This window comes from Chiloscyllium plagiosum, chromosome 30 (assembly GCF_004010195.1).
Source record: "Chiloscyllium plagiosum isolate BGI_BamShark_2017 chromosome 30, ASM401019v2, whole genome shotgun sequence".
Taxonomy (NCBI): Eukaryota; Metazoa; Chordata; class Chondrichthyes; order Orectolobiformes; family Hemiscylliidae; genus Chiloscyllium; species Chiloscyllium plagiosum.
This window is the reverse complement of record NC_057739.1, coordinates 20,442,377-20,468,933: the sequence shown is the minus strand read 5'-3', so window position 1 is coordinate 20,468,933 and position 26,557 is coordinate 20,442,377. Positions and strand designations below refer to the sequence as shown.

The following is a 26,557-nucleotide window of genomic DNA, read 5'->3' as shown; positions in this document are numbered from 1 at the left end:
GCAGATACGGGGGAGGCGGAGGAATTGGGAATACGGGGTGGCATTTTTGCAAGAGGTAGGGTGGGAAGAGGTGTAATCCAGGTAGCTGTGGGAGTCGGTGGGTTTGTAAAAAATGTCAGTGTCAAGTCGGTCGTCATTAATGGAGATGGAGAGGTCCAGGAAGGGGAGGGAGGTGTCAGAGATGGTCCAGGTAAATTTAAGGTCAGGGTGGAATGTGTTGGTATTATTCAAGAAGCTATTGCAATATATCCGATATATTCTGCCACTATGATAAGTAATAATAATTCCAAAGGAATCTTTTTGAACCACAAATCACCCCTATTCCTTGCAAGAATTGACCTACTTGAGAGCCTCAGGATCAACCTCCTGTTATCTTCAATACTTTATCATGTCATTCCTGCCAACACCTCCAACTGTTGAATGGATCAGATCAACAACTTCATCCTGTAGTTGCACTCTGGCTTCTTCATTACGTCTGCATGTCACACAAGAAATATATTGTAACTACAAAAATGTGCTGGATACTTAGACTGAGACATTGTTCCTTCCTCCTTCAGCTCAATGGTGGTTCTTCAACTTTTTTTAAAAGAATTATTGCAGTTCTGTGAATGAATGCATTAATATTTAAATACAATGTGTAAGCATACTGTGTCCATTTTGTAAAATAGAACAAGTTTCCGCTTTATTTTGTGAGCTGATTTACAGACTGCATCAGAGATTGAGAAGTATGCGTCTAATGAACTGTGTCACTTTCAATACTCGTCAGATATTATCCCAGTCAGGCAATAGTGAACCAATTTACCAGCGATATAGAATTACACATTCTTTCAACTTTTAGAAACTAGACATAATACTGGTAGTTATAAAAATGCTAGGAATCTGTTAGTATCTTTAGCTTGTGCTTCTCTCAGTCGAGTTGTAACTTTTCTTCCTACAAGTATTTGCAATCTATCTTTTCACTATGAAATGTCAACAGTTTAGCTTTGTGTATCTTCACATAGCCTTTCCTATTTCTAGCTGCATGGAATTTTTCCACCTGTTGTTTTTACTTCTGTTGGTGAATTAATAATGTTTAACTTCTGAATAAGTAAATTTGGTGCCTGATAAATGGTAAATAGCACAGATTGCTAGAAACTTTGGTCATTTAATGTCTGTGGACCTATGTTGTGGTTCTGTTCGCTGAGCTGGGAATTTGTGTTGCAGACATTTCGTCCCCTGTTTAGGTGACATCCTCAGTACTTGGGAGCCTCCTGTGAAGCGCTTCTGTGATCTTTCCTCCAGCATTTGTAGTGGTTTGAATCTGCCGCTTCCTGTTGTCAGTTCCAGCTGTCTGTTGCAGAGGCCGGTATATTGGGTCCAGGTCGATGTGCTTATTGATTGAATCTGTGGATGAGTGCCATGCCTCTAGGAATTCCCTGGCTGTTCTCTGTTTGGCTTGTCCTGTTATGAGTCCTAGTGGTTGCAGTAGTCTGGCTGTCAGTTTGGAAGTGCTCTTGATGTATGGTAGTGTGGCTAGTCCTTTGGGGGTTGTGGCATGTTCTCGTTCCGTTGTCTTTCCCTTCGGCATCTGTTGATGAAATTGTGCGAGTATCCGTTTTTGGCGAATACATTGTATAGGTGTTCTTCTTCCTCTTTTCGCAGTTCTGGTGTACCGCAGTGTGTTGTGGCGCTTTTGAATAGTGTCTTGATGCAACTTCTTTTGTGTGTGTTGGGGTGGTTGCTTTCGTAGTTCAGGACTTGGTCTGTGTGTGTGGCTTTCCTGTGTACCTTTGTGATGAATTCTCCGTTAGATGTTCTCTGTACCATCACGTCTAGGAATGGGAGTTGGTTGTCCTTTTCTTTCTCTCTAGTGAATTGGATTCCTGTGAGTGTGGCGTTGATGATCCGGTGTGTGTTCTGTGGACCTATGAATGCTGTTTGAGGTTTTGCTAATTTTTGCATGTTCGTCAGATTCTGAAGTATAGCCTATGGAATAGTTCAGTGAATGAGGTGGTCACTCTGTGCGACTGATCCCCCAGGTGATTGTAAAATCAATTAGATTTCATCAATTCAGGGGAAAATTGGATGGATTTCTTTCAGAAAATAATATTTTACAGTACCTGAATCATTTGAGACAGGAAAAGTGATAAGGGCAGCATGTTTGGCAAGAAAATGGTTCTGCTTAGGATTTATAGAACTTCATTGCAATGATTATCATTGCATTGTACCACTAATGGCACAAACTAGAAGAACCTTAGCCTTTTCTTACATTCCTGTAACATATTGGAATTTATGTAGTTGATAGGGTGTGAGACATGTTTTGGAACTGCATACAATTTACTTTTGGAAAAATGTATTATTTGATGCATTGAGATTAGTGGTCCTGTTCTCAAGCAGGAAAGCAGAATATCAGTGATGTACTTAAAGATGGTCAGACCTCCATTCTAAGCTTTGAAGCCAAAAAATGAAGACACCAAAAAAGTACTTGAACACATAGTGTGAATTTATGAGTTAATGAATCTGGCAGTGGTTGGTTAATTTACAAAAGTCTCTTTGTCACTGCAATCCATGTTATTGGTGAGTTTATAATCTGTAGGCTCAGCACTTTCTATCACTTTCTATTGAAGTGGAATCCCTGCAGTGTGGAAACAGGCCCTTCTGCCCAACAAGTCCACACCAACCCTCCGAAGAGTATCGCATCCAAACCCATTCCCCATTACTCTACACTTACTCCTGACTAATGCACCTAACCTATGCATCCCTGAACACATTCACCTAATGTGCACCTCCTTTGGATTGTGAGAGGAAACTGGAGCACCCAGAGGAAATCCACGCAGACACTGGGAGAATATGCAAACTCCATGCAGACAGTCGTCTGAGGCTGGAATCAAACCTGGGTCCCTGGCGCTGTGAGGCAGCAGTGCTGACCACTGAGCCACCGTGCCACCCCTATAAACCCTACAACAGAACCAGAAATGAAAAGAGGAAAACCAGAGGTCATAATTTTCCTGCCAAACATGTTGCCCTTATCACTTGTCCTGTCTCAAATTATTCAGGTACTGTGATAGGAGTTCAGCAGCACAGTTGTTTAGAAGGCCAACAGATTGCAATATCTGTCTTTTACTGTAGAAATTATCAAACTGTTAATAACAAGTGAATGACTGAGCATTCAAGTCCCACTCCAGAAACTTCAGTACAAAGCTTAGGCTGACGTTTCCATGCAGCAACGAGGGAGAATTTAACTTTTGAATGTGACGTCCAAACCAAGGCTTGGTCTGCGCTCTCAGGTGGACCTTAAAGACCTTCATGGCACTATTCCAAAGAAAAGCAGGAAAGTTTTCTCCCCTGTCTTACCCAATAATTATCCTTCATCCAAAATCACCGCAACAAGTTACCTGCTCAGTTAATCTCACTGATGTTTGGAGAACTGTGCTCAATGCAGATTGGTTACTGTACTTCCCATTTTACAGTAGTAACTCCACTTGAAGTCTTTCAGCAGCTGGAAAACATCTTATGACATTATGAAAGACACTATACAAATACAAATTCTTTCTATTTTAAGGGGGACTAGACCCTTGTTGCCAATATGTGACATTATGACTTCATATTTAATAGCAACCAGTGCCAGATTTTTAATTAAAAGTGATTATCTGTAGTATGTCATGATAAAGCATTCAATGATATCTGAAGCAAAATACATGTAATGCAGTCCTGCACAATAAAATAGCATAGTCAATCCTAGATAAGCCTAACACGGTTACATTGTAGTTAATCAATTATCTAAATATTTATCTGACCTCTATCACCTATTTAAAAACAATTTGTTCAAAGTATCTTTTACTAAAATTTCAATCGATATGAGGAAAGACCATCTCATTGTAAACTTTAATTATCTGTATGGAGTCAGAATCAACTTGGGACAGGAGCACTTTTTAGGCCATATTTCTGATTACAGGCAAGATTGGAATGAACCTTTTAAGATAATGAAAGAGCATAAAAGTAATCCGCCCGAGATAGTCTGAGAAATGCTTTTGTACGATTGTAGTTCCATTCACTGAATACTGTTTTGAGTTTCCCAGAGTCATATTTACATGTGATGAAGACGCCTTCAAGAAAGGTGGTGTCTGTTTCTCGAATTAGTGCTGTTTGACTTTGAAAATTGTAAACGAACCAGATAATTCAATTATCAAGACAATAGCAATTTTGTCTGGATTGCTAATTATTCTGTTACATAGTGACACCTTTTCAAATTTCGAACACTTGAATCCTTATTTTACAGTTTGCTTCTCTGAAAACCAGCCCTTCATGTTCAATTGTTGACAAATCGTGGAAAGTTGTTGGCACGTATCCAAGCATTAGCAATAAAGAAACTTGCTTTGCTTCATGTTCTTTGATGTCCTTGAACAGTGAAAAAAATTATAGATCTTAACTGAGAAACAATCACTTGGACCAGTCTCCCATACGGTGGTGAGAATTTCGAGATTTTCACCACCGGACTCTGAGAAAAACGCAATTAATTTTGTTTGGAGAGAAAGCTGGTGAAAACCTCTTAAACACTCACCACTGTATAGGCGACTGGGTCAAGTGATTTTTCTCAGGTTTCATTCCTAAAGTGGCCTGGTTGCAACCTTAGTATAGTCCTACCTTTTAATTTATTTTCCTTTTCCAGAAAAAAACGTTTCTCTCTTATCTAACCAATTGAATTTCGATGATTTTAAAATCCTGAACTGGATTGTCCTTCAACCATCCAAACTTAGCTGCATACAAAGTTTACACAATTTGTCTTTACAATTTAATTCTCTTAAGATCGTGCACCATTTTAGCAATTTTATGTAGTACCCCTCCCAATTTATGCCAACACTGTTTGGCTGAGGTGCAGATGATCACTCCTCTCCGTTTCTAAGGAAGGAGGGAGCTTTGTATTACTGAGGGACATTCCGATCAGAGCTGCTTCAGAATTGCAGAGCCATACTTCCATCCTGATGGTTCTTTCACAGTGTAGAACTGACAGCCAAAAGTAAACCATGCCCACTTTTCACAGCAGTTAGCTGCCGCAGTCTGAAATTTAAAGGGCTGGACAGCCACTTTGACAGATAAGCCAAGTGTGATGCTGGAAGCGCAAGGTGCCAGTTGAATAAGAGTTGATAGGGTGCTGGGTAAGTGGGGTGTCAAGTGTCAGAGTGCCAAGTAAGAAGGTTGCCAACTGGGAGGTGTGTAAGTTGCCAGGTAAGTATGGTACCAGCTATGTAGGATATCAGGCAGGTAGGGTTTTAGGGAGCCAGCTGTGTAGTGCCAAGTGGTTTGGGGACAGTTTGCAGATGGGCAGAATACCAAGTGGAATGGGTGCCACGGTAATAGTTGCCAGGGAGACCTGGTAAGTGCTGCCATGTCGATGGTGGGTCAGCCTAGGTGGAAGAAATTTGATCAGATGTGGAGCTGGGAAGGTGGGTATTGGAGTAGGGGGCAGGGACCAGCTGCAGTGTGGAGGGGGTACTGTCAGGGGCCGGGTCCGGTAGTGGTGGAGGTGGCAGCTGCATATGGACAGCACCAGGAAGGATGGGGTCAGGGGTCACGTCCAGCGGCAGCATGGGATGTTTTGGGTCTGCTGCAGGGGGTCCAACTGCGAAGTGAGGAAAGGGAGAAATGGGTCTGGCAGTGGGAGCATGATCATTGGATGCAGGGCAGGGTGAGGTGTAAAGGGGCATGGGGGAGGTGTAGTTATATGGGGTCATTTGAATAGTTACTGAGGGGATAAGACAATATATTAAATCATCTACCTGTTCCTGAGCAATTGCTTCCTCAATTTCATTGGAACACACCAAGCTCTCCTCTTTAAGTGGAAACAGGATTCCACTCACGGAGGGATTATCCAGCAGAAATTTCAACGTCCCAGGCAATTCCTTTGGAGTCTGCTGGGTTGGAGATCCCACATTCCTCCATGTGCAGTTCCCATCTACACTGGAATAATGACTGTGTGTCTAGCTACTGGACAATACGGACCTGAATTCTAAACGGGGTCCAACCAAGGCTCTGAACAACTCAAGCAGCACATCTTGAGTTTTGTATTCCAGTGTATTTTGTTTCTCCTCATTTGCTGCATGATTTGGTAATTGGGAGAATAAGATCGATGTACACCCAGGTCATTTTACATGACTGGCTGGGATTCTGGATTGAGTGACACATGAAGTCTGAGTCTTCTGTGCATTGTTGTGCTGGTGAGTCACCATTCCAAATGTACCTCACTTTTGATCTTGCCTTAAAATGCACTTTTGCTCATTTCAGTTTTCGGAACTGCATATCTGCCTAAAATTTATTGGCAATGTATTTCAATCTGAAGTGTATCTAAATTTCCTTTTACTTAACAAAAATGAAATGTGCCATGGTGCTGCAACAAAATATTCTCCTGTTTTGATTAGGTATTGATTCTCACAAACTTTGAGGTATTGATACAATTAGTCCTGGCATCTGTGCCCTTGCTTTATGGTGCTTGTCGTCTATATTAAATATGGTAAAGTGTGGAAACCGGGAAAGCTAACACAATAGAAACCTTCTAAATCTGTTAACAATTCACAACTCCACATACGGATTAGTTTGCTGTTGGGAATTTATGTTCATAAGCACAGCCACTAGTGGAATTGCTATACTCTGCTTTTCACATTTGGATAATGTAAATATGCTTTTAACAGTGTGCTAGTAAAGAACAAGGGCAGCATTGTCAACCCCCTCCCCACAGCCCTTTGGAATGGAATAAGGGTCTTTTTTCTAAGTTATAATTGCTACCAGCAAATGTTATTACAGCAGACTGAACCATTTATTTGCTCAAGATGTTTTGCTTGATGAAGAGAAATGTTACCCTCCAAGGTCTTTTTTGATGAAGTCTTGGCATCAAATGAAGATGAAATGACAGAGACAAACCTTTCATTAAACTTGGGCCTATTTCCTAGTGACTGTGTTCAGCTGTGGCAGCTTGTAAGTATAAATGCAACTCCCTCAATGTGAAACATTTCGGGATTACCTGAGGCACAAAAGGGCAACAATATTCCTGTGAAATTGATAAAATATTTTATACAATGCTGAATCAACTTGACCAGTGGAGTTCTGCGTTAAAAATCACACAACACCAGGTTATAGCCCAACAGGTTTAATTGGAAGCACTAGCTTTCGGAGCGCTGCTCCTTCATCAGGTGGTTGTGGGGGACACAATTATAAGACACATAATGTTCTAACAGATGAGACTCAACAAACAATCAAGGTATTTTTCAATGTATAATTTCTGTTACATCACACTGTAAACTTTTGCTATAAATTCTGTGTCTAACAATTGTATCCTCCACAACCACCTGAAGAAAGGGGTGGCGCTCCGAAAGCTTCCGATTAAATCTGGCATCTTCAAATCAGTGGAGATCTGGATAGATTCAAATGATAGTGCGAGAAAATTTATTTCAGACTAACCCAATGACTGGATTTAATGCTTGTAATGCTGAGAGGGTTTGCATAAGTAATAGTCCTGACAACTTTAGTTGTATACTACTGTATAAGGCAGTTACCACCTGAAAGCGTGAACTGGCTTCTTGAGATAAGCTCCACCCATCAAGATTTAAAGGGCTGCAGGTAGACAGGGTAGTGAAGGAGGCATTTGGTGTGCTTGCCTTGACTGGTCAGTGCATTGATTACAGGAGTTGGGAGGTCATGTCGTGGCTGTACAGGACATTGGTTAGGTGACTTTTGGAATATTGTGTGCAATTCTGGTCTCCTGCTATATTGTTTAACTTGAAAGGGTTCAGAAAAGAATTACTAAAATGTTGTCAGGAGTGGAGGGTTGGAGCTATAGAGAGAGGCTGAATAGGCTGAGGCTGTTTTCCCTGGACTGTCGGAGGTTGAGGGGTGACCTTATAGAGGTTTATAAAACCAAGAGGCACATGGATAGGGTGAATAGCCAAGGTCTTTTCCCTAGGCTATAGGAGTCCAAAACTAGACAATACAATTTGAGGTGAGAGGGGAAAGATACAAAAGAGATTTAAGGAACAACATTTTTACACAGCGGGTGGTGCATGTATGGAATGGGCTGCCAGAGGAAGTGGTGGAGGCTGGTACAATTACACCATTTAAGAGGCATCTGGATAGGTATATGAATAAGAAGGATTGAGGGGGATATGGTCCAAATGCTGGCAAATGGGACTGGATTAATTTAGGATATCTGGTCGGCATGGATAAGTTAGACCCAAGAGTTTGTTTCCATGTTCTACACCCCTATGACTGTATGACTCTTTAGCTTTTAAGATCGAGCCCAACTTTTGCAAAACACTTCACTGGGCCAGCTTTCACCAGATGGTATTGGTAACTTAGACTGATACAAATAAGAAATACTAATGCAGTAAATCTAGCCAAGGCACCTCATATACAGGGCTGGCATCCAAAACTATGCTGAGTATGAAAATAATTCCCTTCAAAGTCTTTACTGTAAGACTAATGCTGCATCTCGTGAAATATTGTAATAATAATACATAAATGTGCTGTAATAATTGACACTTTAGGAAAATTATACGTGCAATATTGTTGTGAATACGTTAACAAGGTGGGTTTACATTAACAGTTACTGCTAACAGCATACACAATTCCCAAGCCACCCGGAGGCCTCTGGGCACCTTTACGTTGCTAGGCAGGAGCTACAGGTGCCAAACTGATGCTTGGTTACTGCTCGCCAGATCTGGAAGAAATGGAAGAAACCCAAATATAGTTTTAAGTAGACAACTGTTAAGCACTAGATGTCTTTTCCACTTGCTTTATTGAGGGAGGAACTGAGACTGTGTATTTCTTGTCTTCACTTAATAATTTCTATCTTGTCTTCATTGAATGATTTCTATCCATCTGACATTATAATAGGTGAATTAATACTTCAGTAACTACTATAAGCAAGACCACTTTACAATGGTAGAATTAATCTGATGTAACCATTAGAGTTGTTGAAATATAATTGTCATATTTCATTGGCACCTCATTTGGATTTTTTTTTCATCCTCAGTAGGTTTTAGTTTCTCCCATACATAAACGTTTTTATAGTACAAAGCCATCTGTGACTTGACAGAAGGCAAAGAGCTGCTCCCAGAGATGTGAAAAATGCACTGTTATTAACCGGCAGGAATTGTGCGGCACGCTGACATTTGGGTTATGTTTCCGATAATCCCTGAGGGGATGTTCCTGGGGAAACCAAAGCTTTGAGTCTGTACCTCAGAGGCACATTAAAACATGACAACATAGCGACCTGTTGGACTGCAAATCCACTTTAGAATTAATTCTGTCGACTACAAAAAGTAAAGTGAAGCATTAGTGACACAGTCACCAATGAGTTAAGAACAAATTTTAACTTTTAAATTTGGTGATTGCTGTACAACTTAAAGGTAATGAACCATAATTGTGACTTACTAACATGATAACAAGTGATATCAGAATGAAAGACAGGTAATGATAGCAGCCTTGGAAATTATGATTACTGGAGAGTCAACATCACATAGATCATATTTAAAACCCTTTAAAAAGAGAGAATGGCATACTTTTCCTAAGTCTTCCTTGTGTTCTTCAATTTGATTCAAAGGCCTTCCTAATCTGGGAGGTTTAATTCAATATGCTATCCTATTGTCTGCATGATGTGTATGTGGTCTGGGCTTCAGGTGTCTCCTGAGCAGGACATATCTTTACAGGTGTGAGATTTAGGAAACCTGGCAGCACCACTTGGACCAAGGAGAAGTATTCCATCTGCAGTACCTGAGATCTGATTGCAACGTCAGGTGCCAGGACAAAATTCCCAAAATAGAGTCAAAATTCCCAAAACTGATGATGTTGCAAAGAGCTTTCTCCCTGACCATGAGAGCATGCTGATCAGCATTCAGCTTTGCTGGGTCGGTCGCATTGTTGACATGGACAATTGCTAAATTTTAGAGGTCGTACAGCCAGCTGAGCATGGGAACCTGCACCACAGGGCCTCCCAGACTCCAAAGGAAAGACAATGAGGAGGTGATAGCTGAATGGTATTATTGCTAGATAATCCAGAGACCCAGTAATATTCTGGAGACCTGAGTTCACATCCTTGCCAGGGCAGATGATAGAATTTGAATTCTATATGTAGAAAAGGATCTGCAGTTAAAAGGCTTAACAATGACCATGAAGCAGTTGTCACCTGTTGGAAAATCCCATCTGATTCACTAATCCCCTTTAGGGAAGGAAATCTGTCATGTTTACCTGACTCCAGACCAAAGCAGTGTGTTTGAGAAATTTATAAGATAATGAGGGGTATAGAAAGGGTTAATGGTAGTTGTCTTTTCCCTAGGATGGGGGATCTCAAGACTAAGAGGCACAGTTTTAAGGTGAGAGGAGAGAGATTGGAGAAAAAAAACGAGGTAAATGTTTTAGACAGAGGGTGGTTTGTGTATGGAATGAACTTGTTGAGAAAGTGGTGGATGTGAGTACAGTAACAACGTTTAAAATACATTTGGATAGATATATGAATGGGAAAGGTTTCAAGGATATAGGTCAGGAGCAGGCAGGTGGGACTAGTTTAGTTTGGGATTAAGTTTGGCATGGACTGGTTGGACAGAAGGGTCTGTTTCATTGCCCTATGACTATGACTCTATGACTTTTAATTGCTCTCCAGGAGTGGGCGATAAATGATAAATAAATAATGTGGGCAACAATGTCCACATTTTATGAATGAATAAGAATAAACCTGGAAACCAAATTCAGAGCTTGCAAGTTGAACCAGAGTATATAGGGAAAAGCAACTCTGGACAAACCCCAATAGAGAAGTAACTGTGACCAAGAGGTTTTGATATGTGAGGAGAGAACTGAGTCAAGTGCCTTCTGAGCAAATGATCATGGTGCAAAGCCAATGCCTTTATCCACCCCTCTAACTCTGACTTTGCAATTGAGATTTAGTATAAGGACATGAGACAATATTAACCTAGACTGTAAAACAGTCTTTAACTTCTTTTGCTCAACACTATGGGAGTGACAGGAGAATCCATTTTCACCAATACCATTCACCCAGTTTTATTTTTACCTCTAACAGTCCAGAACTGAAAGATCAGCTATTGTGAAAATACTTGGGCTGAAATTTAAACTTGCAAAATAGATATGTCCAATTTCATGGCCGTTTGTCTCCCAGCTAAATATCTTTCTCCATCATGGTCACTAAGGAATAGGACCATCCACATTCAGTTACTGTCAACAAATCTATCAACTTCTTCAGTGTAATCCTGAAGCGATGCTGCAGTGTTATGGTAACTATTCCAGACATGGGATTTGTTTGAAAATTTGATTTGGTTTTCTCAAGGACAAACAGCTAACTTCTCGTTATTTCATATGAGTCAAATTTCCAAGTCCTGTATTGATAATGTTGCACTGTCAGTCCTCATCCTTTTTGACTGCTTCATGGAATTTGACATGCTTGACCACATCATCCAACTGTCCGCTGTTGTCTGAATCACTAGGTTCTGGGTCCAAGTCCTGATGCAGGGTTTGGACACAAAAGTCAAGGCTGACACTTCAGTGCTGTAAGAATGTTGCAAATGTAGAGGTCCCATCTTTTGTAAATTAACATTACATCAGCCTGTAAAAGTTCCCATGGCATATATTATCCCCAAACAACATCACAAAAAAAATTAACTAGCCATTAGCACATAATTTTATTTAGCCCAAAATTGTAGATTGTTTGCAATGTCAATATATTATTTGAGCCAAACCTAATCCTGAATGCTCTCCTAACAGTTTCAACTAGTTCTGAGAAATAATAAAAAGGAGTGTTTTCCCCCTTAGGTGCACAATAAATTTTCGTGCTCTTCTGTTAAAAGTACATTGGCAGCCTCTCGTGAAAATGTTCAATGACTGACCATCATGGAAACCAACTAGAAATGTAAAACATATAGGTCTATCAAGTTAGGTTTCATTCTACTGGGAGCAGATGCTGAAATCTGTACTGAAAACAACAAATGATGGAGAACACAATAGGTCAGGCAGCATCCATAGAGAGAGAGTAAGCTAATGTTTTGAGTCTAGATGATTCTTCCTTAGAGCTGATGTGGGATTTAATTTGATTGGTATTACCGTCAGCTGAGATCATAATAATTTATATTACATATTTTATGACCACCAGACATCTAAAAGCTCTTTACAGCCAATGAAGAAACACTTAAGTATAGTCACTGCTGTAATGTAGGATTTTCAGCAGTCAATTTGCATACTTCAAACTCCTGCAAATTATGTGCAAAAGGCCATTTAATTTTTTTTGTGTGATGTTGCTGGGGGGTTATTTATGCCATGGGAACTTTTACAGGCTGATGTAATGTTGGTTTACAAAAGATAGGACCTCTATATGTGCAACATTCTTACAGCACTGAAGTGTCAGCCTTGACTTTTGTATCCAAACTCTGCATCAGGACTTGAACCCAGAACCTAGTGATTCAGACAACAGCGGACAGTTGGATGATGTGGTCAAGCATGTCAAATTCCGTGAAGCAGTCAAGAAGGATGAGGACTGACAGTGCAACATTATCAATACTGCCATCTCTGTGATATTACCTTTTTACCCCTGCTCAGATTATGCATTGCTCAACTGTGGGGTTTTTTCCCTTCTAGACTTTACTACCACAATACTATACTAATCATTTTCCCATTTTCCTATCGTCTAAAAATTCCATTCTGACACGCACCAAGCTTCTCTCGACTATGTTAAGAACCTGGACTTTTGTATACAATAAATATAATACAGGACGGTTGGTTACTAATGTCAGGGAAAATCAATTACCAAGTTAGTTAAAAGAAGCACAGGCCACCTCACAGTATAAGTGCTTGGCTACTCCGTACTGGAAACTGTCAGGGACAACGGAAGTTGTTTTACCTTGAATGATAATTAAGACATTTCCTATACCACGGGCTATGTAGGTCACCAAAGAAGAAAAATTATGTTCTTTTTTCCATTGAAGTATCAATTATTTACAGTTTGCATCTCCTTCAATTTCTGCTTCTTTTCAGTGTAACAGTTTCCAGCATGTGAGGTGTGGTGTTTAGTTAGGGATGGGAAGCAAATGTTAACACAGCCAGTGACACCCACATTCTATAACCCCGCAGACCCACATGTCCTTTGTAAACAGTTCATACTTAAATATGAACAAAAAAAAATTTTCTTCTTGAGGAATTTAGACCACAATTCCAGCAACCTTGAACTGGAGTTGGGGCCCATGACTTATGGATCCACAAGTATTATGCTGCGTCCACCTGGGAGTCATAGGCCTCACAACATTGGGAATCTCTGAATCAATCTTATTTTTCCTCCTCCTCCCATATCATGGCACCTTTACAGATGAGAACTGGAAACTCTCAGGAGATTTGGGCCCTTTCTCAATCCATGAATTCCCCTTCCTGTATCTGGGACAATCAAATTTCCTCTGTTTCCAGTTCTCATCTGTAAAGGTTGCATCTTATCTGCACCAATGGGGCATGGATTTTCATTCTCAGAATGCATTTATGGAGATTTGTAAATCCAGTGTATAAAGCTAGAATTATTTTAAGACATTTACATTCATTTCCTAAGAGCTATTGCTTATTCGTACAATCCCATAATATACCATTTGCATTTGTGAAACTCAACCCAAAGAAAACAAACAAAAGATCAGATTGGCTCAGTTTTAATATTGATTTTTGCCCCACTTGGGAAATCTTAGATTTCAAGTTCAAGGATTATTTCAAATGAAGCAAAATAATTGTCGCTGTCAGAATATGTCGTTATTTGAGGTTTGGCATCATCTTCATGGCTCTGATTAAACAGCCTTCCCAATATTAATCTGGTCCAATAGCAGTTGGCTGCCTGGTCTTCAGGGATCTGCTTTAGACCCTTTACTCAGCTAATTACTCAGCATATGGTTCAGGGGATTATACATGGGCAGGTGAACACATAAATGAGTATGCTGAGAGCTTTCCTGTTTCTTTCACAACCCTAGAGCACCTTTTTTGCTTATTGTTTATTCTGATTGATGTGTTTTTGATGAGGAGTTCTCTTTGTGGGTTTCTGCATGGCTACATAAAATATAATTCTATAATTTTGCAATGTTGCTCCCAAGCCTCTGAGGCCTCTGCTATGCCCCACTCCATTTCTTAGTCCAACCATTGCCACAGTCCCAATCCCCACGTTGCTACCATCCTCACTTTAAGTGTCACTCTTACATTAAAAAGCAGTGTCATGTTTTACTACTCCATCACAATCGGAGTCTGTGATCTCACAATTAGGCTGGCAATGATGCAAGAGCAGCAGTCCTGCCCACTCACTCCACTCCCAAACAAAAACACTCAGCAACAGCTCACCTGCATAAGGTAAGGATTTTTTTATGCGGGAAGGTGGGCTCAGAAGATTTACACTGGTTTTCTTTATTGATGATGTTGCCAGGTAATGAGTTGCAGATTTGGAAGTATATGCACATTTGTCTTGTTGTTAAACTCAAACTTGCCAAGCCCTTATCCCACCTCCTCCCAGCGCATCTTTATAGGCTTCAGTCTGGAGTACTATTGACCAAGATTATCTGGAAACAAGCACTTGAAAAGAATGCCCATTGATTACCTGTAGCAAAAAGAATTACTGGTTACAAAAAAAAGTCAAATGATTATTATTGACCATTGAACTTGTTAGAGAGCGACGCCATGATCACATGATTACTATTGATCAACAAGCTGGCTAAAAGTTAGATTTGCTTGTTTTTTACCATTAATAAGAGATTCCCATCTCCGACGGCCGGGCACACTAAAACCCCGCTGATCTCCAGCACCACCACTTTTGTAGCTCCCATAATGGAAACAAAAATAGAAATTGCTGGAAAAGCTCAGCAGGTCTGGTAGTATCAGCGGAAAGGTCACCGGACCTGAAGCGTTAACTCTGATTTCTCTTCACAGATGCTACCAGACCTGCTGAGCTTTTCCATCAATTTCTGTTTTTGTTTCTGATTTGCAGCACCAGCAGTTCTTTTAGTTTTTGTTTAATGGAGACAGCTTGAGAGCCATTTCTGGTTCATTGTTTCTCCCTGTGTACTGGGCACACTTCTCCTGCAACAATGGTGAGAAAGGAACAATGAGCTAGAGTAATGGAATGTATTGTGTAGATGAACAGATGAATATTCATTGTGAAGGGTCCATATGTGAGGGATGGGTAAGATATTGCATGAAATGTGAGGCTAAGTGTCAGGGAAGGGTAGTGAGATGTCGAGCCGGAGAGGGATGGGGATAGACTTAAAAGGTGTTTGTTTTGGGGAATAATGTGTAACAGTAGGCCGAAAGGCAGGATCGAGTTAGAGAATGGACCATGCCACTCACCTTACTGAGTTGGTTAAATATCTTTGGATCATGCATCCAACAACACGTATCCTGCTGTTAACTGCCATTGATATTTTCAGCTTTGCTTCATGCCCCCTGCATCAGTCCTGTCCATGCTGTTACCAGGGGAATGAACCTTCCAGTGGTCTCTGACATCTCCAGGAAGAGAAGCACAATGTTGTCCTACAGAATTGCAATTTGTTTGGTGTTATTTCTTGCTCTGCAAAAACACTTGAACAATCCTAAAACCTAGAAACTTCGCTCTTTGACTACCACTTCTCAAAATGGTACATGCAGATTGTTTTGATGGGAAAACCAGCTGTCAGATGGTAATTTACGGCTGGTTTTGTTTATAGGTCTGAAAAGATTAATACAATAGAGTGCAATTTAGTACCATGCACTAAGTATGTACTCGAGTAATAGTCACATTTTTGACTACTTTTTTAAGGTTAAATTTATGGGATCGACTATTACATGGATACTACTTTTGAGGGGCTGAAATTCATGGCCGCCAAAATTCCTACTGTATCCTTAGCAGAAGCCCAACTGATCTCTAAACGAATAAAGAAAGAAAACAATGATTTATGGTAATTCTGAAAACCTGGAGCAGAGCACAACAGCTGGTGGACTGGAAACCTGGAGCGGAGTGCAACGACTGACATGCTGACTCATAAATGTTAATCTGTTAGCTGTGAAGAACCAGGGTTGACTTTTACATGAGATGTATGGAAAATTCCAGATTTTATGGCTAAATATAGGAGGTCAACTTTTACATGAGATCGCCTATTACTCTAGTATACATGGCGTGTGCTTGTGAGATGTAAGACATATCATCCAGGCCCTTCTTGTAGTCTCTGTAATAATGTCTATCATATCCATGTAATCTTTTTGTTTCCATACAAGAGAGCCTCTCTGAGCTAGACCAGTCAGTGGTTTTCCTTTACCACACGAGACAAAACCGATTCTGTAGATCCATATACTGGTTAAATAGCATATACAATATGGTGGTAGCAGTGAAGGTCTGAATTTTTTTTAGCATATCCAAGTTCGGGTGCACCTTAGTTACTTATGAGTGTCAACAGCAGGAAAGGACTAAACAGATAAGTATTTTACAGAAGAAACGTCATAGCAAGGTTCAGCAAGAGAGAATCTACAGTCAATGTTAAAATTTCAGACTCACTAAATGACACGCTGGAGCAGGAGGAAAGCTAGGAATTGCCTAAAGAAGACTTATTTACTCTGAAGGAGACACAGACTTCATCATACAGTGATGGTCTATAGGAGCAGTCCTGAGACAGGTATTCAACTGGAAAACAAGTGGATATTACAGACTCCATGAGTAAAGTGAAAATCCCTGAAAGCTTTTTAAAAATGGTGCCATATTACAAACTGGTAAAACAAAAAACACTTGCAGTTTAGATCGAGTGTCTCTGCCAGAGTAAAAAGGCAGAATGAAACATAGCTACAAGGAAAATCAAGGGGCACAAAAGCACCTTAAAGTGTATTGGCAGGGCCAGTATTTAAGCCAGTATTTGAAAGATCAGAAGCAGACTGGAATAATGGAAGAATAAGTTAGGAGACTTTCTTAAGGTCACAGAAAAGATGGGGAGTCCTTGGTTAGAACCACATTGAATGCAGGAAGCATTTATTTAAAGGCTGCATTTGAGGTCAGTGCTTCCACTAGATGGAGAATTGTTTGCAAATATGCAGAGCTAAAATTTCATTAGAATGCAAGATTAGAACTACCAACCAGGGAAGCTTCTCTCAGTGAATTGACTGTGTTCCGATTCCAATCTGGTATTTATGATGCTTATCAATCCACAAATGGACAGAATTGTCAAATTTACAAATTGAATTGTCCCATGATCACTCCATTATGGAGTTGGGCATTGAGCACTTTTGGATGTCAGTTTGCTCGCTGAGCTGGAAGGTTCATTTTCAGACATTTCGTCACCAGACTCGGTAACATCATCAGTGAGCCTCCGATGCAGCACTGGTGTTATGACCTATTTTCTATTTGTGTGTTTAGGTTTCCTTGAGTTGGTGATGTCATTTCCTGTGGTGATGTCATTTGCTGTTCTTTTTCTCACAGGGTGGTAAATGGGTTCCAAATCGATGTGTTTATTGATGGAGTTTCAGTTAGAATGTTATGCTTCTAGGAATTCTCATGCGTGTCTCTGTTTGGTTTGTCGTAGGCTGGATGTGTTGTCTCAGTCGTAATGGTGTCCTTTCTCAGCCGTATGTAAGGATACGAGTGAGAGCGGGACATGTCGTTTTGTGGCTAGTTGATGTTCATGTATCCTGGTGGCTAGTTTATCCCTGTTTGTCCAATGTACTATTTGTTACAGTTCTTGTAAGGTAGTTTGTAAATGACGTTCGTTTTGCTTGTTATCTATATAGGGTCTTTTAAGTTCACTAGCTGCTGTGTTGGTGAGTCTGTGGGCTACAATGATGCCAACAAGTCTGAGTAGTCTGGTAGTCATTTCTGAGATGTCTTTGATGTAGGGGAGAGTATCTAAGGTTTCTGGGTGCATTTTGTCTGCTTGCTGGGTTTGTTGCTGAGAAATTGGCAGACTGTGTTCATTGGGTACCCTTTTTTTTAATATGCTGTACAGGTGATTTTCCTCAGCTCTTTGTAGTTTCTCTATGCTGCAGTGTGCGTTGGCTCATTGAAATAATGAGCCAGTTCATTTGTGGGTGTTGGGATGATTGCTTCCGTAGTTCAGTATTTGGTCCTTTTGTGTAGTTTTCCTGTAGACGCTTGTTTGAAGTTCCCTATTGGCCAGACTACTGGGGGGGGGGGGGAAATGAGGTGGGATGTGGGGAGATTTGGAAACTCATCCCATGCCCAGCCCTCCATCTCCACCTCACCCTCTTAACCTGACCCTACTTGTCCATCTTCCTTCCGACGTATCAGCTCCACCCTTCCCACTGATCAATCACAGCCACCTTCTACCTGCATCCACCAATTGCCATCCCACCTTCCTTTCCTCCAGCCTGACCCCCCATTTTTCAGCCCCTTTCCCCTCCTTCAGTCCTGATGAAAGGTTCTGACCTAAAACGTCGACTTCCCTCCTCCTCTGATGCTGCCTGACCTACTGTGCTTTTTCCAGCTCCACTCTGACTCTCCAGCATCTGCAGTTCCATGTAGGATGAAAGGATTATCTTATAAGGAAAGGTTGAGCGGATTGAGTCTATACTCTACGGGATTTAGGAGAGTGAGAGATGATCTAGTTGAAGCATATAACTCTGAGAGAGCTTGACGGTGAAAATGTTGACAGGACTAGGGGATGCAATCTGAGTATAAGAGGTCTTTCATTTAACAGTGAAATCAGGAAAAATGTTTTCTCCCAAAGATTTGTTAGTATTTGGAATTGTCTTCCACAGAGAATAATAGAGGTTGGGCCATTGAATATATTCAACTGTCAATTAGATAGTTTTCTGGACGACCAAGGAATCAAGGAACATGGGTATCTTGGATAGAGCGAGCAGACAGGAAAGTGGAGTTCGGCCACTTTCAGATTGGCCGTGATCCTGATCAACAGTGGAGCAGGCTTGGTGAACCAAAATGGCCCACTCCTACACCAGTTTCTTATGCTGAAACAGACATTACTGCGTGATATTTCTCTGCTTCTTAAAGGGGCTGCACAGAAATAGAAGAAAAATGGTAGCTACTTATTCCGGGTCATTTTAATGATCAGAATTTCCATTTTTGTGTGGGTTTCCTCTGGATGCTCCGGTTTCCTCCCACATTCTCAAGATATGCAGATTAGGTGAATTGGCAATGCGAAATTGCCCATAGTTTTCAGGGATGTGCAGGTTTGGCACATTAGCGGTAAATGAAGAGTAATACAGTTGGGGAATGGGCCTGGTTGGGTTACTCTTTGGAGAGTCGGTGAGGACTTGCTGGGCCAAATGGCCTTTGTCTACACTGTAGGGATTCTATGACTCTAACAATGTGACATTTAGATTGGTCATTTGAACACTATGGGCACTGTTTGGTGTCTAGAATGGTATCTATGGGTTATGTAGACACTTTTGGGGTTGAGTAATAGTGAACACCATATTAGTGAGGGGTTAGTTTGCTAAATGTACAGAGAACAGGCAGATCATTACATCAGTCGGTATGTAAAACTGATTTGCTGCCAATTATGTCATTTTGGAGCTCAACAGCCCAGGAGAAGCCCTCCCTTAAGCTCACAGAGATGAGCACACCTTTAGCAGTGAGAAGGAGCACTCCCTGTCCTGTCAATGCACTATTTAAAGGAATGGCCAATCGGGTAGGTTACAGATTTTTTTTCTTCTGGCTGTATTCTAGGACTTTTAGAATTAACCTAACTTCCATAGTTGTCTCAAATGGCAAAAGTCTTCAGGGAGTGATGTGGCAGGTGCTCAGGGAGCTTTTGCTGACTTTAAAGGCTTCCACAGAAACCAGTTGGTCGAGGTACATCAGTAGACATTCTCCACAGCCATGCACTCAATACAGGCTGTTCAAACCTACATAACATTCCCTGCACCTTGGAGCTATCAGTCTCAGCCTCCAGGTATTTTCCTACCCCCTCTTTCTTTTTGGTCTTAACATGTAAATGCTTTAATTTGTAATATTATAAATTTCCAGTCATTAGAGACGGACAAGCCATGATCCCATCCTCCGTCCTGACTGAATACTATTTCCAGCCACTTACTGGCATCAGCAGCATTTTTAGCGTGCGTGTGTGTGCTTAGTGCTATTTGAATTCCAGGGATTCATCATTGTGCAAAAGTAACATCTTTATTAGGCTGATTTGAGGGTTTTCAGCTTGGCAATGACCAGTAAATCCACCATTATATTCATATATTTTGTTGCACTGAAAGATTAAATTATGTTTTTGGCACATTCACTGTGACTGCCTTATCACTGCAAGCAACATTTCTGCACACTGAATCTTTTGTTCTTGAAGACAAATCTTGTTCCCTTTTAAATTATGTTAAATACAGTCTTCGTGAAATCTTAACAAAGGCAGAAATTTCACAAGGATATGGTATTATATGTTTCCATGGTGAAACTTTGTTTTAATATGTGCTTTACTCTTCAATTACTGTCGGAATTGAGTACTGATGACATTTACGTTTAAGTATATATGTCTGTAAGGGGGTACATATAAACATTTTCACAGTAGGAGACTGCCTACAACTTCCAATTATCTCATTTTAGACAGCAACTCAAGTGTGTATGTTAGCTCAAAATAACATCATGTATGATTGAATTTGAACAAACAAAATGGATCAGCCTTTTCTCGACAAGCCTGCCCTTGGAGAAACTACACGAGGAGCACACTATCTGGGAAGCATAAAGAATTTGATATAATCACTCCAAAGTTTGTGATAAGATTTGTAGCTCAGGTGCTCATTGTTGTGGTTCTGTTCGCCGAGCTGGAAATTTGTGTTGCAGACGTTTTGTCCCCTGTCTGGGTGAAATCCTCAGTGCTTGGGAGCCTCCTGTGAAGCGCTTCTGTGGTGTTTCCTCCAGCATTTATAATCACTCCAATGCAGCTTAAATATTAGTGGAGCTGAAATTGAACACAGATGGGTCTAAAAAGTTGCTGGAACCCCTATTTGGTGACCGTTATATGCATGTCTTATATTGATTTCTGTTGAAATGAGTGGGTTGGAGTAAAGGGTGGCCTAAATAACATGTGCCCAAATTTGCATCTCCACCCATACCTCATTTCATTTATGTTCTTTCTGGGACAGTTGTATCCACAAAAAAGGGAGGAGGGTGGGTACTGCCTCATATGCGTCAATTTACTTTTACATGTGTTGGGAATAAAAAGTAACTGTGTGGCAATTTGGAAAACTGTTAGCAGGGAGTGTCCACATAGTTTCCTGTTAACACGTGCTCACTTGGTTAAATTAACCAGAAGTGACAAGCTGACAAAATAGATCAGTCTTCATCGGTTTGCATACTTTTGCTAGTAAGAAATGTTCTATTATTTTTCCATTTTTGCAGACAAGCGTGCTGAGTTACTGAGAGGCAGCAAAACAAGTGAAGAGTGAAGCCCTTGGTAATCCTAATTGGAGACACAATGAGACCGCGCATTCACTCTGCCCTGAGCCCTTGCAGTTCCTCTGCTGTCATTGTGTAGCGCGTTCAGCCAAAGAAGAATTATGGCAGTTGTCGAAACACAGGTGGTCGATTCAGACCTGGATCCTGATGAGGATTTGGAAGAACAGGACGAAGATATTTTCAATCAGATGGATGAGAATGGCATCATTGGATTGGATGAAATCAATGAGTATTATCAGCAGTACCATCCACGACTGGAGGATGGCTTGGAAACTGTGGAGGAGGATGGAGAGATGACTGATCACAATAAATTGAGTAGCCTGGTCTGCCCCCAAGATTCTTTGGATGATGAAAGTTTTAATATCAGTGAATACCAGGATTCAGACCCTGTTCTCTTGTCCATGTCTGCAGAAGAGGATGAAAGTCTAAGTCATTTAATTTGTAAGTAATTCACTGATCTATACATTGCTGAAATAATTTACACTGCAGCTGTTCACCTACACTTAAAGTTCATTCTTGTGAACAGTCCCATCTAATCACAGGGGCATGACCAAAGAGGCACTGATTAAATTTGGTGATCATTCTCAAGAGGCTGCAGCTGGAGAATAACATGTTTTCCTTTTTGGGGGCTTCAAATCAAATACAGTATGCAGAATCTGAAAAATAAATCAACATTTCTGTTAAAATAGTAATTAAAGGAGCTTCCTAGCGCTCCTTCAAGTGTTGATGTACTAATCGCTATATGTAGTTATGAGGCAATGCACTCTTTAAACAAAAAATGCCCTTGTAGTGAAGGTTGCATATGCTCAATGATTAAAATTAAGAAGATGAAAGAAATGGACATCTGATGACCTCAAGGTGGTTGACCTCAAATCTTTGCGCAGTTAGTTGAGATAATGTCACAAACTGAAGACAACGTGAGCAGAACATACATGGCCAGAAAGGAAATGCAAATTCACACAGTTGGGAAAGGCTGCTGGTACTGTCCTCCTGGACATAAAGGTTCAGAAGCTTTAACTGTGTTTAATTTACTGTACTTTGAGAAATGTTTCAAAATATACTAATCACTGGCATGTGTTTCAGGATGGAATAATCTATTGATACTGAAAGATCCAAGAAATAAATTGCATTCAAATTTTTTTGACAGTGATGTAGAGGTGCCAGTGTTGGACTGGAGTGGACAAAGTCAGAAGTCACATGACACCAGGTTGTAGTCCAACCTACATTTAAAATGCATTTTAGATCGCATGCTTTTGGAGTGCTGCCCCATCGTCAGGTGAATTCATTTCACCTTACAAAGGGGGGGCAGCGCTCCAAAAGTTTGTGACTTTGGACTATTACCTGGTGTTATGTAATTGCAAACTTTGTAACTGACTGAAAGAAGGAGTAGCTGAACCTCAAGCTCTGTTGATTAATAAGAATGACTTGGCAAATATATACCACTTTGCATGACCTGAGGACATTCCAAAGCATTTTCCAACCAAGGAAGAACGTTTTAAAGCGCAGTTATTCTAATTCAACATAAGCGATAGCCAATTTGTGCACAACAAGCATCCAACATCAACATCACAATGAGCAGATATTATTGTTTTTAATGATGTTGACAGGGAGGCTATGTAATGGCCAGGACACCAGAGAGAACCTTTCTGCTGTTCTTCACAATATTGCTACTAGATCTTTCCCTTTCATGGACATTGATGGACACAAGATCTATTGTCTCATCTGAAAATGACACCTCTGCCATTGCAGCAGTCAGTGTCATAGAGATGAACGGCATGGAAGCAGATTCTTTGGTCCAACTTGTCCATATCGACCAGATATCCTAAATTAATCTAGTTCCATCTGCCAGCATTTGGCCCATTTCCCTCTGAACCCTTCCTATTTATATACCCATCCAGATGTCTTTTAAATGTTGTAACTGTACCAGTCCTGACCACTTCCTCTGACAGCTCATTCCAAGCACACACCACCCTCTGTGTGAAAAAGTTACCCTTTTGATCCTGTGTTAATCTTTCCCTTCTCATCTTAAACCTAACCTGTGCCCTGTAGTTTTGGATTCCCTTAGCCTGGGGAAAAAAACCTTGTTTACTTACCCTATCCAAGCCCTTCATGATTTTAAAAACTAATATAAGTTCGCCCTTCAGCCTCTTATCCTCCAGAGAAAACAGCCCCTGCCTATTCAGACTCTTTGTCTAGCTCAAACTCTCCAACTCTGGCAACCTCCTTGTAAATCTTTTCTGAACCCTTTCAAGTTAAACAACATCTTTTCTATAGCAGGGAGACCAGAATTGAACTGCCTCAGTACTGGAATGGAGTGCAGCCTGGAGTTTTGCACTCTGGATTCTAGGGTTAAAAGTTGTTAGTTGACCAGAAAAGGTTGGAGTTTACAAGCTTCCAAAACTGATCAGCAAGTGTAATCCTCAGATTAGTTTGTTTCCTCAGGTTGCTGGTTAGCTCAACTGGCTCAACATCAATTGTGTGGTTCAGAATATTGTTAGCAGCCCTGAGTTCAATCCCTCTTTCTCTTTTTCTTGTATTCATTCATAGGATGTGAGTGTTGTTGGCTAGGCCAACATTTATTGCCCATCCCGAATTGGCCTGGAGAAAATGGTCGTGAGCTGTTTTCTGGAACCACTGAATTCCTTGGGGTGTACCCACATTGCTAATTGGAACGGATTGCCAGGACTTTGACTCAGCAATAGTAAAAGAATGGCAGCATAGTTCCAAGATGGTCCAACTGAGGACACAATCCTGAGGACCTAATTGACCTCCACATTATATAATTGACCTCCAAATTAGCACATTGTCTTTCTTTACGCTCGTTATGGCTTTAATCAGTGGAGAACTCCCCTTACATAATCCACTCCCCTCCCATAAAGAGATCAGCAGCCAAATGATCTTGAACCCAAACTGAGCATCGATGAGCAGGTTATTCCTGTGCAAGTACTACGTGAAAGCACTTTTGACAGATCCTTCCATCACTTTGTTAATCAAGAATAGATTGATTGGCAGGTAATTGGCCAGTTTGGGTTTGCCCTGCTTTTTGTGGACAGGACGTACCTGGGTTATTGTTGTGTAGATGCTGAGTTGTAGCTAAGATAGACTTTGTATCTGCCTTCTCACCCTCTCAGTTAGTAACATCCCAGCACAAGCTGTGATTCAGTGATTCTTGACCAACTTAAAGGTGCTGTGATGTGGAGAAGTGGATCCAGAAGCTGAATTTAACTCTCTCCATTTTAAATTGGTGTAAAAAAGGAGCAATGTGATGTTTGCATTGAACTGTTAACAATTCAAATCATTTACTTAATGCAGATGAATGCATTTGTATTAAATGCTCTGAATAAAGAAACAGATATGTTCCAAGTTTTATAGTTTACATAATCATTTAATCATGAAAAATTAGTGTTTAATATCATACAGCAGGATGCCTGCCAACCATTCAATCATTATTGAACAAATAAAAGTCATATCTATGTCTGATAGCAGCTCTCCATCTTTTAATAGGTTATTTTGTGGTATAGAATGGAAGGACAGCTTAACTCTTTTCCCCTCCTCCCACCCCCTGCAACCGTTCTCCTGGCTAATACTGAATGGAAATTCATCATCTGCATACTTCAGAGCTGGCCAAGAGCTGGCTCTGATATACTGAGTAGTTGCATCAACAAGCTGCCAGTCTCTAAGACACCTTTCCCAGACTGACTGCATGCAGATGTAACTTCTGACTATTGTGGAGAACATGTCAGTACCAAAAACTTAAAACTCTTATCTGATATAATCTCGTTTTACCTGAAATTAGTATCTTTCTGAATTAGTGGTGCTGGAAAAGCACAGCAGTACAGGCAGCATCCGAGGAGCAGTAAAATCGACGTTTTGGGCAAAAGCCCTTCATCAGGAATACAGGCAGGGTGCCTGAAGGGTGGAGAGATAAATGAGAGGAGAGTGGGGGTGGGGAGAAAGTAGTATAGAGTACAATAGGTGAGTGGGGAGGGGATGAAGGTGATAGGTCAGGGAGGAGGGTGGAGTGGAAAGGTGGAAAGGAAGATAGGCAGGTAGGACAAGTCATGGGGACAGTGCTGAGCTGGAAGTTTGGAACTGGGGTGAGGTGGGGGAAGGAGGAATGAGGAAACTGTTGAAGTCCACATTGATGCCCTGGGTTTCAAGTTTTCTGAGGTGGAAGATGAGGCGTTCTTCCTCCAGGCGTCGGGTGGTGAGGGAGCAGTGGTGAAGGAGGCCCAGGACCTCCATGTCCTTGGCTGAGTGGGAGGGGGAGTTGAAATGTTGGGCCACAGGGCAGTGTGGTTGACTGGTGCGGGTGTCCAGAGATGTTCCCTAAAGCGCTCTGCTAGGAGGCGCCCAGTCTCCCCAATGTAGAGGAGACCGCATCGGGAGCAACAGATACAATAAGTGATATTGGTGGATGTGCAGGTAAAACTTTGATGGATATGGAAGGCTCCTTTCGGGCTTTGGATGGAGGTGAGGGAGAAAGTGTGGGCGCAGGTTGTGCAATTCCTGCAATTACACCGGCACCACTCCCCACCTCTTCCTCTGCTACATTGATGACTGCATTGGCGCTACCTCGTGCTCCTGCAAGAAGGTTAAGCAATTCATCAACTTCACCAACACATTCCACCCTGACCTTAAATTTACCTGGACCATCTCTGACACCTCCCTCCCCTTCCTGGACCTCTCCATCTCCATTAATGATGACCGACTTGACGCCGACAATTTTTACAAACCCACCGACTCCCACAGCTACCTGGATTAACCTCTTCCCACCCTACCTCCTGCAAAAATGCCATCCCGTATTCCCAATTCCTCCTCCTCTGCCGTATCTGCTGCAAGGAGGACCAGTTCCACCACAGAACACACCAGATGGCCTCCTTCTTTAGAGACCGTAATTTCCCTTCCTACGTGGTTAAAGATGCCCTCCAACGCATCTCGTCCACATCCCGCACTTCCGCCCTCAGACCCCAGCCCTCCAACCGTAACAAGGATAGAACGCCCCTGGTGCTCACCCTCCACCTTACCGACCTTCGCATAAACCAAATCATCCGCCAACATTTCCGCCACCTCCAAACGGACCCCACCACCAGGGATATATTTCCCTCCCCACTCCTTTCCGCCTTCCGCAAAGACCGTTCCCTCTGTGACTACCTGGTCAGGTCCACGCCCCCCTACGACCCA

The 26,557-nt window shown here is 41.3% G+C and overlaps 1 protein-coding gene across 8 annotated transcripts in view; it reads left to right on the top strand.

Moving 5' to 3' along the window:
- akna (AT-hook transcription factor) overlaps positions 1 to 26,557 on the top strand; it is a 194,525-nt gene that overhangs the window by 53,242 nt on the left and 114,726 nt on the right. For all 8 annotated transcript variants that reach the window (XM_043720010.1, XM_043720009.1, XM_043720011.1 and 5 more), the window contains one exon: positions 21,317 to 21,814. In XM_043720010.1, the coding sequence (XP_043575945.1) occupies positions 21,475 to 21,814 (340 nt within the window). In that variant the 5' untranslated portion in view covers positions 21,317 to 21,474. The remainder of the gene's footprint in view (positions 1 to 21,316; positions 21,815 to 26,557) is intronic.